Source organism: Lampris incognitus, chromosome 1 (genome assembly GCF_029633865.1).
Source record: "Lampris incognitus isolate fLamInc1 chromosome 1, fLamInc1.hap2, whole genome shotgun sequence".
Taxonomy (NCBI): Eukaryota; Metazoa; Chordata; class Actinopteri; order Lampriformes; family Lampridae; genus Lampris; species Lampris incognitus.
In genome coordinates this window covers 118,652,322-118,668,422 of record NC_079211.1, presented here as the reverse complement: position 1 = coordinate 118,668,422, position 16,101 = coordinate 118,652,322, and the positions used below count along the sequence as shown (strand labels likewise).

Genomic DNA, 16,101 nt, shown 5'->3' with positions numbered 1-16,101 from the left:
ATTACTAGTTACCTGCCAGATCGAGGACATGGCTCAAGACATCCGTGAGCAAATCATGGCTAAAGCAAGTTGACTTTCTGCCTTTTCCATCGCTTGCAACGAGAGCGCTGACATATTCGATTCTGAGCAGTTTTTTTGGGGTGTTTTTCTATGGAGTAAATGAAGATTTTGTAGTCTCACTGGAGCGGGCTGGCCTTGAGACATTTTCAGGTATGACAAAAGGAGCAGATATTTTTCTGGAAGCGGAGAGAGTGCTAGAAAAGAACAATTTGAAGTGGGAGAATCTGGCTGAAATTACAACTGATGGAGCCCCAGCATGGTAAGGAAGAAATCTGGCCTCACTACGCTAGTATTGGAGAAAGTTAACAGTATGTGCTCCAAGGCTCTGTCTCAGCGTCAGTTCAAGGCCCTGCTGGATGAGACGGATGTGCAGTATGGTGATGTGCTGTACCACCAGGAGGTCAGATGGCAGAGCCGAGGGGAAGTTCTCCGCTGGTTTTTTGAGCTGCATGGTAAGATCAAGCTGTTTTAAGCAAGAAAGGAAGGTAACGTTCAAGTGCCCATGGATAACATGATTCTGATAAGCAGTGGATTTCCGACCTGGCTTTTCTGGTGGATGTCGCAGAGTTGCTCAATGTTTTGAATTTTCAGCTCCAAGGGAAGGACCAGATAACCAGCCCGCTGTTTGATCACATCAGAGCCTTCAAGCAAAAACTACTACTGCTGAGCAGACATCTCTCAACAGGTGACATGCCTACTTATAACATTCAAATGGTCACAAAAATAATGTAATGTGAAGTAATTATGAAGCACAATATTATTGTGTTTAGTATGCATCCAGTCATGGGGCCTTTTGTGTTTTTGTTAATCACACTTTTAATTATTTTATTATTTATATTAAAAATTACCATATTTTCATGTACTCCTGGCCAGTTTCCCTGCTCAGCTTTTGTATGCTTTTGTTTTTTTATGCCCAGATTCTTACACTGTTCTTCTATTGTTTTTTCGTCTTATCTCCACATTCAAGAAATGTGGCCCATTTCTCCAGTCTTAGGCTTGATGGAAGATAATGTGCCCAAGTACATGGACATTCTCAGTAATCTTGTGCTGGAGTTTGACAGACACTTTGAAGATTTCAGAGACAATGCAACAGTCTTTAAGCTATTTGCTCAGCCTTTTTCTGTTAATGTGGACTCAGTCAATGAGGCGCTTCAAGTGGAACTAATTGAACGCCAGTCTGATTCACAACTCCAAAACAAGTTCAGAGCTCGTCCCTTACTGGACTTCTATGGGTGTGCTCCAACAGACAGGTATGCAAAGATCCACAAACATGCACAGGTAATGCCGTCCCTCGTTGGAAGTACTACCTTTGTGAGCAGGCTTTCAGTCTGATGAATCTAAAGTGTAAGCTGAGAAACTCACTATCTGACCCTCACCTCCATGACACCCTCCCTCTGTCAGTAAGTCAGCTGGGGCCTAATGTCCAAAGACCTTAGAAACCAAATACAATATTCATGTCTCCCACTAATATTGCAGGTGATAAATTACTATACAAAGCACTGAAGAACGTAATACAAGGTCTGTAATATGGGGGCACTTTGTGATGATGTGTACTCAGTGTAAACTTAATATCCAGTATTGATTTGCTATCACCTTGATGTTTAACTTTACATTTTTGTCAAATTTCCACTCTTGATTACAAAGGTGGACAATACAGCCGTTTTCAACTTAATTTTCTGAAGCACCTTGAGTCGCATGCATTGTCTAGAAAGCTGTCTTTCCTTTGAATAACAATTTGTCCTTCTTCTTCTTCTTCTTCTTCTTCTTCCTCCTCCTCCTCCTCCTGTTAGGGGTTGCCACAGTGGATCATCTGTTTCCATCTCTTCCTGTTCCTGTCCTCTGCATCTTCCCCTGTCACGCCAACTACCTGTATGTCCTCCCTCACCACATCCATAAACCCCTTCTTTGGCCTTCCTCTTTTCCTCTTCCTCTTTTCCTTTCAAATTTGTTCATGCTTCCAAAAAGAAGCATATTAATGTTTTATGTTTTTGACAGTCACCTCTGCAAATTAATAAATTTACTGTTAAGCAGATTAAAGAGTAGCATTTTTATTATTTTTAAATTTTATTTTAGATTTAGAATGTTAATTTTATATAAACTTAATACATTTTAATGTAATGTAATTTCACATTACATCAACATTTATCTGTGGCCGTGGGTGACCATCCAACCCTTCATAGTAAAGAATTTGGGCACCTCTGGTTTAAACAAACATTGGTTATGCCCTTTAACGTGTGAGTTGCAAGACACAAAATATGCTTGTACACACTTTTTCATTAATACACATTAAACCTTATCTAGATAAAGTATGGAAAAGCACCAAGTTCTTTAACCATACCAGTTATTAGGTTGAATAGTACTATAATGCGATTCATTTCAAGATTAGCAAAACAAAGAGCACGTTGATATCAAATCCTAATGGGTCTTGATGATAAACCACATCAACAACTGAAAAAGAGACTCCATAAAATTAAAATCTTCCCACATTGTCTTAACTATTCATATGGCTGTTGGCTAATAAGACAATGGGCATGAAATTAACATTTTCACCATTTATTTTTATTGCTTCTGTGAATTCAATGTGGGCCACACTCTTGAAAAAGACAGTATTTTCCTCAACAGTAGATGTTTTCGTATTTTCAAGCTAAAAGAGGTTTGGCATATGGTGATTTATACCAGCGGAGCTTGTCATCAGGATAAAGAGTTTGGTGAATCTCATCCCTTCCTTCATCTCCTCCTCTAAACAACAACTCTTCTCCTCTCAGGAAAATACAATCTCTGTGTGGTGGCTGTCAATCAAATCAATTAGCCACCATCCTGGCACGAGTGGGTTTAGTTCCAACACACCTGTGTGTTGCCACTTTTCTCTTTGTAAAATCCATAACTAAATATCACCGGGCTTTCCGATGAATGAAAGTGTCGTTAATATGCAAAGGTACAGTCTGCGTAGTCAGTATGTGTACTGTCTGTATGTAGAAAGTAGCAAACAAAAATAATATGTCGGTGTGTGATTGAAAAACTGTGTTGCACACCCTCCATGACAGGACCCATGTCTCTCAAAGAAGAAGAAATCCCTCCCTCATATTCCGTCTTATGTCTTTACGTTGGGTGGAACCCACTTTCAACAGCCAATAAAATGTTTATATTTTTTATATCTTAGATAGGCCAAACTACAAATCGAAAAATGGGAAGTTTTTCATTAATAATAACATAAAGCTTTTTGTCTTTAACATTCTGTCTAGATCATAAAAATCACATCCAAAGTAGAATAAATAGGTGAATTGATTGTTTCATTCCAAGATTTTCCCATATTTTAAGGATCAAATATAAACAACTTCAGCACACAATCCTACTTTACTTTCCAGGCTCACAAACAATAAGAAGAGGAAGAAGAATGGGAGTGAAAGAGAGAGCTCAAAAGAGAGAGAGGATTTGTGTCATCTTCCCTCCTCGGTGTGACTCCCGGATTTCAATTGCCCTCTCACCGGCATCCCATCCCTCCATCCTCCCCTATCAGCCCCCCCCCCCAGCTTTCCCCAGACCAGGTTATATCTGTCCATGCTTTCTCCTATTTCAGTCAGTGGGAATTAGAGTAGAGCACAGGAGAGCAAGGTGGGAGAGAGAGCCTGAGGGGGAGAGAGCGGGAGCGCGGTAAAGGCAAAGTAAGACAAGGTGGGTAGAAAGGAGGCTGTAACTCCTAGCTGTGTCTCTATTTTAAAGACATTAATAATTTAAAAAAAAGTTAATGTCTTTTTTCCTCAGTTACTCAGTACCGTTTTCTTTTTCACTGTTAATGCCTACTCTTAACAGCTACTATCCTAGCCTAGCTTTGGTTAGGGTAGCCATTATAGTTTGACTTTTCTCCCTCAAAACATCACATTGTCGGGCACCAAGGGGCTGCTCTCTGTCATTAGCTTAGCTGCAGTTTAGCGTTTAAGACGAGTTTAAACTTGTGTTGTCTGGAACACATTTACATCATATTTACATACATTACATACACTGATCCTAAAATTTCAAATGGGCAAATAATGTCCAGACACTACAGCTACCATGAATGTGTTTCTATGGATTTCGTACTTGATAACTTGGGCCTGTAACGTTCATCACAAAAGTAGGTTTTGCGTATTTCATTATTTTTGTAAAAAGCGCTACCTAGTGCCCGATATTGGCACCACATTTTGCACAGAGGCTCAGGGAGACATGGGAAACTACTGAGCTAAGTTTCATGTTAATAGTGCTAACATGACATAATAGTGTTAACAGTGTTAACATTTAATACTAGTAATAGTGTTAAAATGATCTATCAGACCTGATTGCTGTGTCCTCTGAATCTGTGTTTATTTCCCCACCTAAGCTCTAGTCTAAACTAAATTAAAGCTGCACTACACATGGTTTAACTGGGATTCAAGGGGCGATTTCTATTGCTCAGATTGTTTTGGCACCTCAAAATGTTGGTCATTCACCATGTATGGTGTTATGTGGGCTACTTTAACATCAGTGTGAACAAAATGCAATCTTTTGTAATTACATGCATTTCAAATGTGGCATGTCTGCCTTAATCATCCATCCAGCCTTCCATTTAAAGCTAATTAAATCCAAATGGTGATAAAAATCCGATTTTTTTTTCTAGACACACTTAAGACAAGACACACTTGTTTACTTGACTCAAAAAAAAAAACAGTCTTCGTTGGTCAAAGAACGGGTGCCCCATATATTCACTGAGTGCAGAGAAGTAAAAAAAAGAACGCAATAATTGCTGAACAGAATACACTGCCTGACTGTCATCAGTATCATGGCAGACAGCAGTGTTGAAGGAACTCCCTGTGGCTGAGGCAGACAGTTCTCCCCGTGTCTGCGGTGGGTTTCCTCCGGGTGCACTGGTTTCCCCCACCATCAAAAAAGACATGCATGGCAAATACTCCTGTCTGTGCCCCTGGTTGAGGCATGGCAAGAAGAACTGGAGTTGGTCCCCGGGTGCTGCACAGTGGCTGCCCACTGCTCCTAGCCACACAGCTAGGATGGGTTAAATGCAGAGGAAGAACTTCCCCATGGGGATTAATAAAGCAGTAAAAAAAAAAAAAAAAACCTCAAGAAGCTACCCAACACAAGGGTCAAGTTATTGATGCCAGGTTCATGTGCTAATGTGCTTCTCAGCGGCGCTGGTTTGTAGCTAAAGCAGTTCAAATCCAGCACGGTGTCATACATGATATGCAGTATATGCAGTATGTAGTGTGTCTTCTTTTAGGGTGGACTAAAGGTATAAGCCAATTTGCAGTAGATCGTTTTAAGTCACATAAGCTCTCTCATCTGTCTGCATTGTCAAAGCAGGTCCTACGGGTTGATCTGGTGGGTTTGTCTGTAAATTAGACTAATGAGCCACATGTGAATTCAGTCATTTAATCACCTGAAGCTATAGCGGCCATAATATAACATTAAGCTAAAAAATGTAATGCAAAATGTGTAAAAATGTAATGTTCACCACAGCTAGCCTATAACTTGAAATAGTTAAATGGAAAATCAGAAACTGAACAACTGAAACCAAATGTCTGTTTAACTATTTACTGAGGAAATCTAATCTATGGCTATCATAAGCATTGTTCCTCTGATTTGCCTGTTTTTCGATTCGATCGTACTTATATCCAAAACCACATTCATTTTTCAAGTGAGGCCTAGAGGTTTTTATTTATTTATTCATTTATTTATTAATCAAGCCACTCAGTAATCTACTCAGAGAGACATATTGCTGTAAATATATTCATGAAAAAGTCTCTGAAGTGCTAATCATAATAACATGGCATCAATTTGTGGGGCTGTAAGACGTCTGCAGCAACTGATGTCAAAGTTAAATTGGACAACATCCATCCATACACTAGAATTGTTTCCTCTTAGTTATCTTGCTAATAGCATAACCCTTTGCAATATATCATGGCTGGCAACACCTCTGCGAGCCTGAATCCATGTGTCACTAATTTAACACAATTTACCCTCCAAAGCCTCCTGTCTGCAAAACAACAGCCAACAAACGAACGGCTGATGCGAGACTAATAAATGACTTGCAGCTGCACATGATGTCACTAATGAATGCTTAGGGATGTGTCTGTTAATGGAAAGGAGAGGGATAGAGAAAAAAAAGAAGAGAGAAACGGACATGAAGATGTGGATGCGGTAACACGGGACGAAAGAGAAAAAAATAACTCAACTGTGGAAGATAGAGAAAAAATAAAGAGAATGGATATTTAAAAGCTTTCTAGACAGAGAGATGGATGGAAGTAGATGAATAAGTCAGGTGTTGCGATGTCACCTTTCTGTCTTGCTCACAGTCCATTTGCTCCACTCAACCATCACACTCTCTCTCTCTCTCTCTCTCTCTCTCTCTCTCTCTCTCTCTCTCTCTCTCTCTCTCTCTCTCTCTCTCTCTCTCGTGCCCGCTCTGTGTGTGTGTGTGTGCGTGTGCGTGTGCGTGTGAGACATCACGTGCATGTACTAACACCACAGCAGCAAAGATGCAGGGCAATAAAGTCACTTCCCTATTTCTTTGGCATCTAAAACCGCCTCAGCACATCAAGTTTTTAAGAACCAAAGGACAAGTACCAGAGTAAAATATCATAAAAAAAAACAAAAAAACACAGGGGTGAGTGAATCAGGAATGTTTAAGTATTCAGAAAGACATGATACAAGGCAGAGGCGGAGAGATAAATGGCAAGAGAGACAGAGAGGAGGAGCGCACGAAGAGACAGAGAAACGGGAAGAATAAAAGAAAGTAAGTCTCTGAGAGAGGGCCATTAAAACATTCAGAGATGAATCACACAGGATATGAGTAACCAGGGAGAGAGATAAATGGAGAGACAGAGAGAGCAAGAGAGAGAGAGAGAGAGAGAGAGAGAGAGAGAGAGAGAGAGAGAGAGAGAGAGAGAGAGAGAGAGAGAGAGAGAGAGAGAGAGAGAGAGAGCGGGGGGGGGGCATAATTGATTGCTAGAAAGAGGGTATGTTTAAGTATTCAGAAAGAAATTATACAGGGTTGGGAGAAATGAGAAAGTGGTAACAGGCATATAGGCCAATATGAAGCGAACAAGATGGATGGATCATGAACAGAGGTAAGGACTGAAAGAAAAGACAAGATTGATGAGTAAAGAATACAGGAGAAATAACGAAGAACAAGGAAAAAGAGCTGGGATGAACTACCATAATGATGAAATGTCTGCTTAAAAAAAGACCTAATATTAATACAGCCTCTATGCAACTATGACAAAAAGTACAGGGTGTCCGGGTGGCGTGGCGCTCTATTCTGTTGGCTACCAGCACGGGGCTCTGGATCGCATCCCCGTGTTACCTCCGGCTTGGTCGGGCGTCCCTACAGACACAATTGGCCATATCTATGGGTGGGAAGCTGGATGTGGGTATGTGTCCTGGTCGCTGCACTAGCGCTTCCTCTGGTCTGTTGGGGCACCTATTCACGGGGGAGGGGTAGCTGGGGGGAATAGCCTGATCCTCCCACGCACTATGTCCCCCTGGTGAAAGTCCTCACTGTCAGGTGAAAAGAAGCGGCTGGCGACTCCACATGTATCGGAGGATCGGCACAGGGGGTGGAGCAGCGACCGGGATGGCTCAGAAGAGCGGGGTAATTGGCCGGATACAATCAGGGAGAAAAAGGCGGATAAAAATCTAAAAAAAGAAAAGTACATACAGCTTCCCTATGAACGTGTGAGTGGAGCTTTCTCTCTGAACTCTGATTATGTGATTGCCTTTACTCAAAACACACACACACACACACACACACACACACACACACACACACACACACACACACACACACACACTGCACGTCTGTCCGTTCTGGAGGAGGATCCCTCCTGTGTTGGTCTTCCTGAGGTTTCTCCCATATTATTTTTCCTGATAAGGTTTTTCTTGTGGAGTTTTCCTTCATTCGGGTTTAGGGTCCAAGGATGTCGTCTGTCCTATACTGTTGTATATTGTATTGGTTGAAAAGCCCTTCACAACTACCTTGGTAATTTGGGCTATACAAGTGAACTTGACTTGACTATACCCTCACATGCATGAAATACATAATTTTCCCTAAAACCATAACTGTGAGTCTCTGCGTGTTTCTAAATTTGAATCAAACTTTTTCCTTCTGTTGTATTTACTTCTAAAAAGTTTCTCGTGACTTATTGTGTACTTGTCCAGTGATTAAGTCTCGGCTAGACAAGTTAGAATCGAGAAAAAAAAAAGCCTTTCCATGCCTTTACCCACAATCTTCACAAATATATAGATTATACATAGTGACTAGTATGAGAAAAAAAAGTTGATTGGAAAATATGATGTATTTACATGACGTGTTTTTTGTCTACCTGCCAAAGAAAGAGTCATTTGAAATGCTTCATCATAACCTAACCAACATGTAATATTCAACCATATGCACTCAACTGACCAGCATGGCAGCTTGGCTAGAGTCCAGAATTTAACTGGATCCTTTAAATTGCATTGAGATCATGCAGGACAACACTGGGAAGCAGTATAGCTGTGCACATACATCTGACATTTGACCCACTTTTTGTCACAAACGGGCCTCGGTTGTGTAATAGCGCAATATTGGTATTGTGTCAGCTACATATGCATTTGACCTATGGTCTCTGTCTCCCACGTTTCCTGGATCGATGTACCATTATCCCACACAGACCAGATCCTAACCGTATGGTTTTAAAAGACAGCTATTTTCTCAGGAGCTTCTGTAATTAAGTATAATTCATTGCCTTGTAGTCAAACACACTGTGAAACTTCATCTAATTATGCAGAAATCATGTCAATGAAAAAATGAAGACAATTTTTTTTCTTTAATGGTTCTGCAAAAGTGTGATCAGTTTTCTCTAAGCATTTTCCATGCCGTCAGATGTAGTTACGTACACAACTGAACAGCATCTTGACCTTTGCGGTATGTGACAGCAAAAAAACACATCACCTATATCAGCCACATTTCCCTGCCAAATTCTTATAACAACTGCAAAATATAAGTATATACTACTTTCTGCCATGTGTTCCTTAATTGCTCAAATTCTCTCCTTTAGAAATGCCTTAAGTACGTATCGCCATTGGTGTTTATTATGAGTTTTCAGTAGGTGTTTTCTAGGTTTTCTAAAATCCTAGAGGTTCAGATTTTATTTCATCCAATTTCGGTATTGACTTAACAAACCCATGACATGTTTTTACACACATTCAATATATTTGTCCTCTTGCTACTTCAGTGTGATGGGATAAGAGGACAAATACTGTTTGTATTGTACCTCAGGTAGATCACACACCCCATTGGTGTCAGCAGAAGAGGATTGTTGTCTGTCAAGAACTGTAATGCTGCTGTTCTTGTTTGTTTTGCCCTCAACATTTTCTTGTGTGTATCGATAACCCCCCACTCCGCTCCCCCTTTTCTCACCAATTGTACCTGGCCAATCACCCCGCTCTCCGAGCCATCCCAGTCTCTGCTCCACCTCTTCTGCCGAGGGCTGCAGACTACCACATGCCTTCTCCGATACATGTGGAGTCGCCAGCCACTTCTTTTCACCTGACAGTGAGGAGTTTCACCAAGGGGACGTAGTGCGTGGGAGGACTCCTTCCCCCTGAACAGGCGCCCCAATCAACCAGAGGAGGCGCTAGTGCTGTGATCAGGACACATACTCATATCCGGCTTCCCACCCGCAGACACGGCCAATTGTGTCTGTAGGGACACCCAACCAAGCCGGAGGTAACACAGGGATTCGAACTGGCGATCCCCATGTTGGTAGGCAACAGAATAGACCACTATGCTACCCGGAGTCCCAGACATCCTGATAACCCCGCACTTGTTGAAGGAAGAGGTCAGAGGGGACTAACGTGGACTGTGCAAAACAACATGCAGTCTAAGGTTTGTCAAGGGTAATTCTGCTGGAAGTGGCACTCAAATATTCATAAAAGGATGCACAACTCCCATCACACTTTGACGTAATACTAAACCATGGCTGACAACTTACAAGTTCTTTTTTTTTAGGGGGGGGGGGGGGGACTGAGGTTGTGATAGTATTAGGAAAAAAAAACAAACAATGGAATACTAACAAAGCATTGTCTGTTCAAACAAATCCCTGTTCCTGATGGTTTAAGATGATGGGGAACCTCAGTGATATGGATCCAGAGTATGACCCCATGCATCCATCGTGTAGTGTGTCAACATTACAGGGTTTCTGTGGATATGATTGCCTTAGGGTCACACATTCAGCAGGATATTAGTACATCATTTAAAATCAGGTGCACCCCTTTATGGCAGCAGAGACGCTCCATCTGGGAATGTATTTTTTTAAGGAAAAAAATACAGTGCCACAAAGGCTATAACTGTCAAGGAATACTTATGAGTTTGACAATGTTAAATGTAGTGGACTGCCTGCCTACCACAGTTGAATCCAATTTAACATCAGTGGGATATAACAGTGAACAGTGGGATCCATAATTATCCAAACAAACACAAATGTGTAATGCATTGGAGTCAACATGGATTTTTTTTTTTTACTTACCCGAGTTCTCGTCTACTCTCTCCTCCACTGTGTGATCCTTCTGGTGGACCCACTCGCTGTTGCACTTGAAGTAAATCTGTGTGGCAGGTGTGGCTTTGCAATAGAGATTTACAGGCTTGTTCTTGACAATGTAGCCCTCCTCAGGTTCAAACAAGAAGTGAGGCAAAGGCTCTGGAGGGTCAGAGGGGAAGGTTTCCGGCAACTCTCCCAGACTGAGGAAATCATCGTCGTCTCTCACTGAGCCAGAAAAAGAGGAAGTGACATAGAAACATTTTTAAATTAGATAATTAGATAGACAGACAGAGAGACATAAATAGATAGATACTGTAAATTCATAATGTAAAAAAAAACTCAGTCAGCCAAGAGGACTTGCAAGGAAAGGCTCAGTAGGGTGAATGTTGTTTCCTTGATATGAGCATTAATTGTCTCTTTGTGCTTTTGAGTCACTGAGCACTATAATTTGACATTTTACCCAGAACTGAGCATGAGCAGGAGAATGCTGCTTTCAATTAATCACTCATGAAAACTGTTTCTCAAACCAGAGACCAACAGAGAGTACGATTAACTTCCCCAGAGTCATGAATTGGACCTTTATAAATCTTAACACTGCCTTGTGGTTAGTATTATTTATACAGCTGATCACTGACAAGATGGCGGCAGCTGCTGATGGCTGTGAATTATTGCAGCAAGCAAACATCAAATGCCTGACAATTCCGGCGTCTGCAGGTCTGGTGTTTGTCAGATGTGCTGCAATTGTTCTACTTATGCCATGTCTACAAAGCACTGTTTGCACATCTGAGCAACATTGCATGGACAAAAAAAATGGATGAAATTAAGATTATGCTTGTGCAGTCAAAAGCACATATAATGGCAATTTGTGACTCATGATTAACTCCTACTATTCCTGATTCTTTTCTCGCAATAGAAAAATTACCATCTGTATCGTAGGGACCACACTGATAAATTGCGAGGGAGTTGCCTTTTTTTTTTAAGATTATTTTTTCAGCATTTTCTGCTTTATTTCAACAGTGACAGTAGATGACATGCAGCAAAAAGCCCGGGCCAGATTCGAACCCAGGCCGCTGTGGTAAGGACTCAGCCTTATGTGGTATGTGCTCTACCAGGTGAGCCACAGGGGTGCCCTGGGGGAGCTGCCTTTTACGTGAGTCAGAAATATGTGCAATTGATAACACAAATAGAAATTGAAACTGAGACATTGCAACTGGTTGTAAATTTTACATGTGAACATGCAATCACAATTATTGTCACCTATAAGCCCCCAAATGTCAGTGCAAGTGTTTATTTATCACAGCTCATTGATGTCATAAAATCAGTAAATACGAAGGAACTTATTATATTGGGTGATATCAATCTGGACTGGAATGACAGCTCATCGAAATCATTGAAAGCTACTGTAATGAAGCTTGATCTCCATCAATTAATCAAGGTAACACTCACAGTTCAGACTTTGATCTTACATTTACAAATCAACCCTTGAAACATTGTCTGGAATAATTCAAACTGTGATATCAGATCACTCACTTATTTATGCTGTTAGGAATACTGTCAAAATCCTGAGAAGCCACGCTCGTCACTTTGTCTCCAAAATACCAATTCAAAACTACCTCAGTTAAATGCTGAAATAAGAGATAGTGATTGGAGCAATGAACTGTCACTTGTAAACCCAGAACAAATTCTGGCTCAGTTCTGTGACAGAGTGGAGACAACATGCGAAAAAATATACCACTACCTCCAAGGTATAATCTCGGCAGAATAAATTACCATGGATACATTCTGAAATTCTGCAATTACTCAAACAGAAATCAGTCAGTCAGTCTCTCTCTCTCTCTCTCTCTCTCTCTCTCTCTCTCTCTCTCTCTCTCTCTCTCTCTCTCAAAATGTATAGATTTTCAAAAACATTGGAGAGGAAAACACATTTCATAGAGATCAGGAAAAAATGTACCACTGAACTATGCAAGGCTAAGGGTGTTTTTTTCCAAAAGCAAATTATTAAAACGACTTCTAAACCTAAAACATTACAGCAGACACTTAAAGTCATCGTTGATGAAAATGAGAAGAAAACGAATGACAATATTCAAATTTCTCTACAAGGCACTCTTATCATTGAAGCTGAAAAGATTTCCAGCTTTTCAATTATTATTATAGTTATTTTATTTTATTTTTTATTATGTCTGTTAAAGAATGAGCATCTACCTTTGATACTGCCCCTTATCAACCCACCTGTTTTTCTTCTACATCCCACCAGCTCTCTTTCTCTGAGATTACACAGAATGAGCTGTCTGATATTTTGAACACTGAACAATTCTCATGCTTGTGATATTTACGGTTTCAATATGTATTTTTTCAACACTCATGCTGACAGCTTTATGGATTGCCTCCACTATTTAAGCAACCTCTGTATCCGGCTTTCTATCAACCATGTCTGCATTATCATTATTTACTGAACAAAAAAGTACTTCACTCAACAAAGGCAATGTCACTGGTGCCATTTTTATTGATTTTCATAAACTCTTTGTTACAGCGAGTCATCAGATTCTGCTGAACAAACTCAGCTCATTTCAACTTTCCTCTTATGTGGTAATAATGCTCTCCTCATATCTATCTAACAGGTCCCAAGTGGTTAAAATTGGTCATGTAACGTCTCCCCCTATAACTTGTAATAAGGGAGTCCCACAAGGCAGCATTTTGGGTCCTTTACTCTTTCTTCTGTATATCAGTGACCTTCTCAATGTGTTTAAATATTCTAATTGTCTACTACACTCACCGGCCACTTTATTAGGCACACCTGTCCAACTGCTCGTTAACGCAAATTTCTAATCAGCCAATCACATGGCAGCAACTCAATGCATTTAGGCATGTAGACATGGTCAAGACGATCTGCTGCAGTTCAAACCGAGCATCAGAATGGGGAAGAAAGGTGATTTAAGTGACTTTGAACGTGGCATGGTTGTTGGTGCCAGACGGGCTGGTCTGAGTATTTCAGAAACTGCTGATCTAATGGGATTTTCACGCACAACCATCTCTAGGGTTTACAGAGAATGGTCCGAAAAAGAGAAAATATCCAGTGAGCGGCAGTTCTGTGGGCGAAAATGCCTTGTTGATGCCAGAGGTCAGAGGAGAATGGCCAGACTGGTTCGAGCTGACAGAAAGGCAACAGTAACTCAAATAACCACTCATTACAACCGAGGTATGCAGAAGAGCATCTCTGAACGCACAACACGTCGAACCTTGAGGCAGATGGGCTACAGCAGCAGAAGACCACATCGGGTGCCACTCCTGTCAGCTAAGAACAGGAAACTGAGGCTACAATTCGCACAGGCTCACCAAAACTGGACAATAGAAGATTGGAAAAACGTTGCCTGGTCTGATGAGTCTCAATTTCTGCTGCGACATTCGGATGGTAGGGTCAAAATTTGGCGTCAACAACATGAAAGCATGGATCCATCCTGCCTTGTATCAACGGTTCAGGCTGGTGGTGGTGGTGTAATGGTGTGGGGGATATTTTCTTGGCACACTTTGGGCCCCTTAGTACCAATTGAGCATCGTGTCAACGCCACAGGCTACCTGAGTATTGTTGCTGACCATGTCCATCCCTTTATGACCACAGTGTTCCCATCTTCTGATGGCTACTTCCAGCAGGATAATGCGCCATGTCATAAAGCTCGAATCATCTCAGACTGGTTTCTTGAACATGACAATGAGTTCACTGTACTCAAATGGCCTCCACAGTCACCAGATCTCAATCCAATAGAGCACCTTTGGGATGTGGTGGACCGGGAGATTTGCATCATGGATGTGCAGCCGACAAATCTGCAGCAACTGCGTGATGCTATCATGTCAATATGGACCAAACTCTCTGAGGAATGTTTCCAGTACCTTGTTGAATCTATGCCACGAAGGATTAAGGCAGTTCTGAAGGCAAAAGGGGGTCCAACCCGGTACTAGCAAGGTGTACCTAATAAAGTGGCCAGTGAGTGTATATACCAATGCCACCCCGATTTTCTTTCTGATTCAAACCCTGATTTCAAAAGCTCAAAAATTTCTGATCTTCACTACTTACATGACTGGTATAAATCTAATCATCTAACTATCAATATCAAGAAAAAAGAATGTATATATTTCCACTCCCCTAAGGAATCTATATCTATATCTGACCCTATTCATTTTGCAAATCAAACACTAACCATAACTAAACCTACAAATACCTTGGAGTATTCCTTGATTCACATCTGTCTTATCGAAATCACATTCACAATTTTACAACAAGTTCAGATGATATCACACTCATACTGACTCAGACAAATACCTACATGCAATCATTCATTCAACAGCGTCCTATTGGCTCCCAATTTGGTCTCTCACCACAAAGAAAACCATTGAGCCAATAGTAAGACTCTACAATAGAGGTTATAAGATCCATGGTAACCTTCCCCCTTGGACTCATCACTGCACTGCACTTTCACTTTCTAATGCCCTGACTTTTCAAACTACACAAATACATAAACTAGCCATGAAATTTTACTTTCAGAGCCAAAACGATAATTCCCCTCCAACACTTACTGCTCTGCTTCCAAGACACAACACAAGACATGAACACATCACAAGATCAATCTCAGATGAACTTATTCCAGTACTGGCTTAGAAAAACAGCTATGTTCAGAGATCATTTTTTTCACACATGCACTAAAATCTGGAATTACGTCCCATATAACTTTAAAACAATAACCTCTATTACACACTTCAGACAGGCATATAAACATTAGCTCATGGAAGGACACACCTGTAACCACTGATTCAATGCACATATACCATCTTATTCATTCCACTTAAGTCATCTCCTCTGTAGTGTCTGTGTAGCTGTTTATGTTTTGTTGTTGTTTTGTTTCTGTAATTTTTTTCTGGTGTTATTTTGTATTGTAATGTGATCCTGTCTTTTATGTGCTGCAGAACAGGAACCTGATGTAAACCCGTTTTAACTGAGTCAGGTCAGTTTAAATGTAATACATTTTAATATATGCAAGGTTATCTTTTCCTATATAATAATAATGAATGTAAATGTAAAGTGGTTGTGTGTGTGTTCTGGGGTATTTTTTTAGAGCTGTCCATCACAAAACCACAAACTGACTTGTTTCAGATTAGCAAGAAGCCCAAAGACGTGATCAATCTTACACTAAAAAGCTTCCAAGGTTTTAATAATCTTATTGGAAAAAATGATGAAAGGTCTGTGAGAGACAGTATGTATATGTGTTAGTGAGAGACAGAGAGAGAGAGAGAGAGAGAGAGAGAGAGAGAGAGAGAGAGAGAGAGAGAGAGAGAGAGAGAGAGATGTTGAGATGAACATTAACAAAGATTCAGACACTGACTCACAGGCAGACCAGAACCTCACATATAAAGCATAGGAAGTCATAGACAGACATGCAGACATATAAAAAACAAACAAACAAAAAAAAACTAAATAAAATGACAGTCAAGCCTTGAGAGGGAAACT

General features: G+C 40.7%; 1 protein-coding gene across 1 annotated transcript in view; it reads right to left on the bottom strand.

Annotated features, from left to right (window-relative positions):
• LOC130111890 (netrin receptor UNC5C-like) overlaps positions 1–16,101 on the bottom strand; it is a 375,592-nt gene that overhangs the window by 192,732 nt on the left and 166,759 nt on the right. Inside the window, exon 2 of the mRNA XM_056279187.1 lies at positions 10,593–10,829. Coding sequence (XP_056135162.1) covers positions 10,593–10,829 — 237 coding nt within the window. The remainder of the gene's footprint in view (positions 1–10,592; positions 10,830–16,101) is intronic.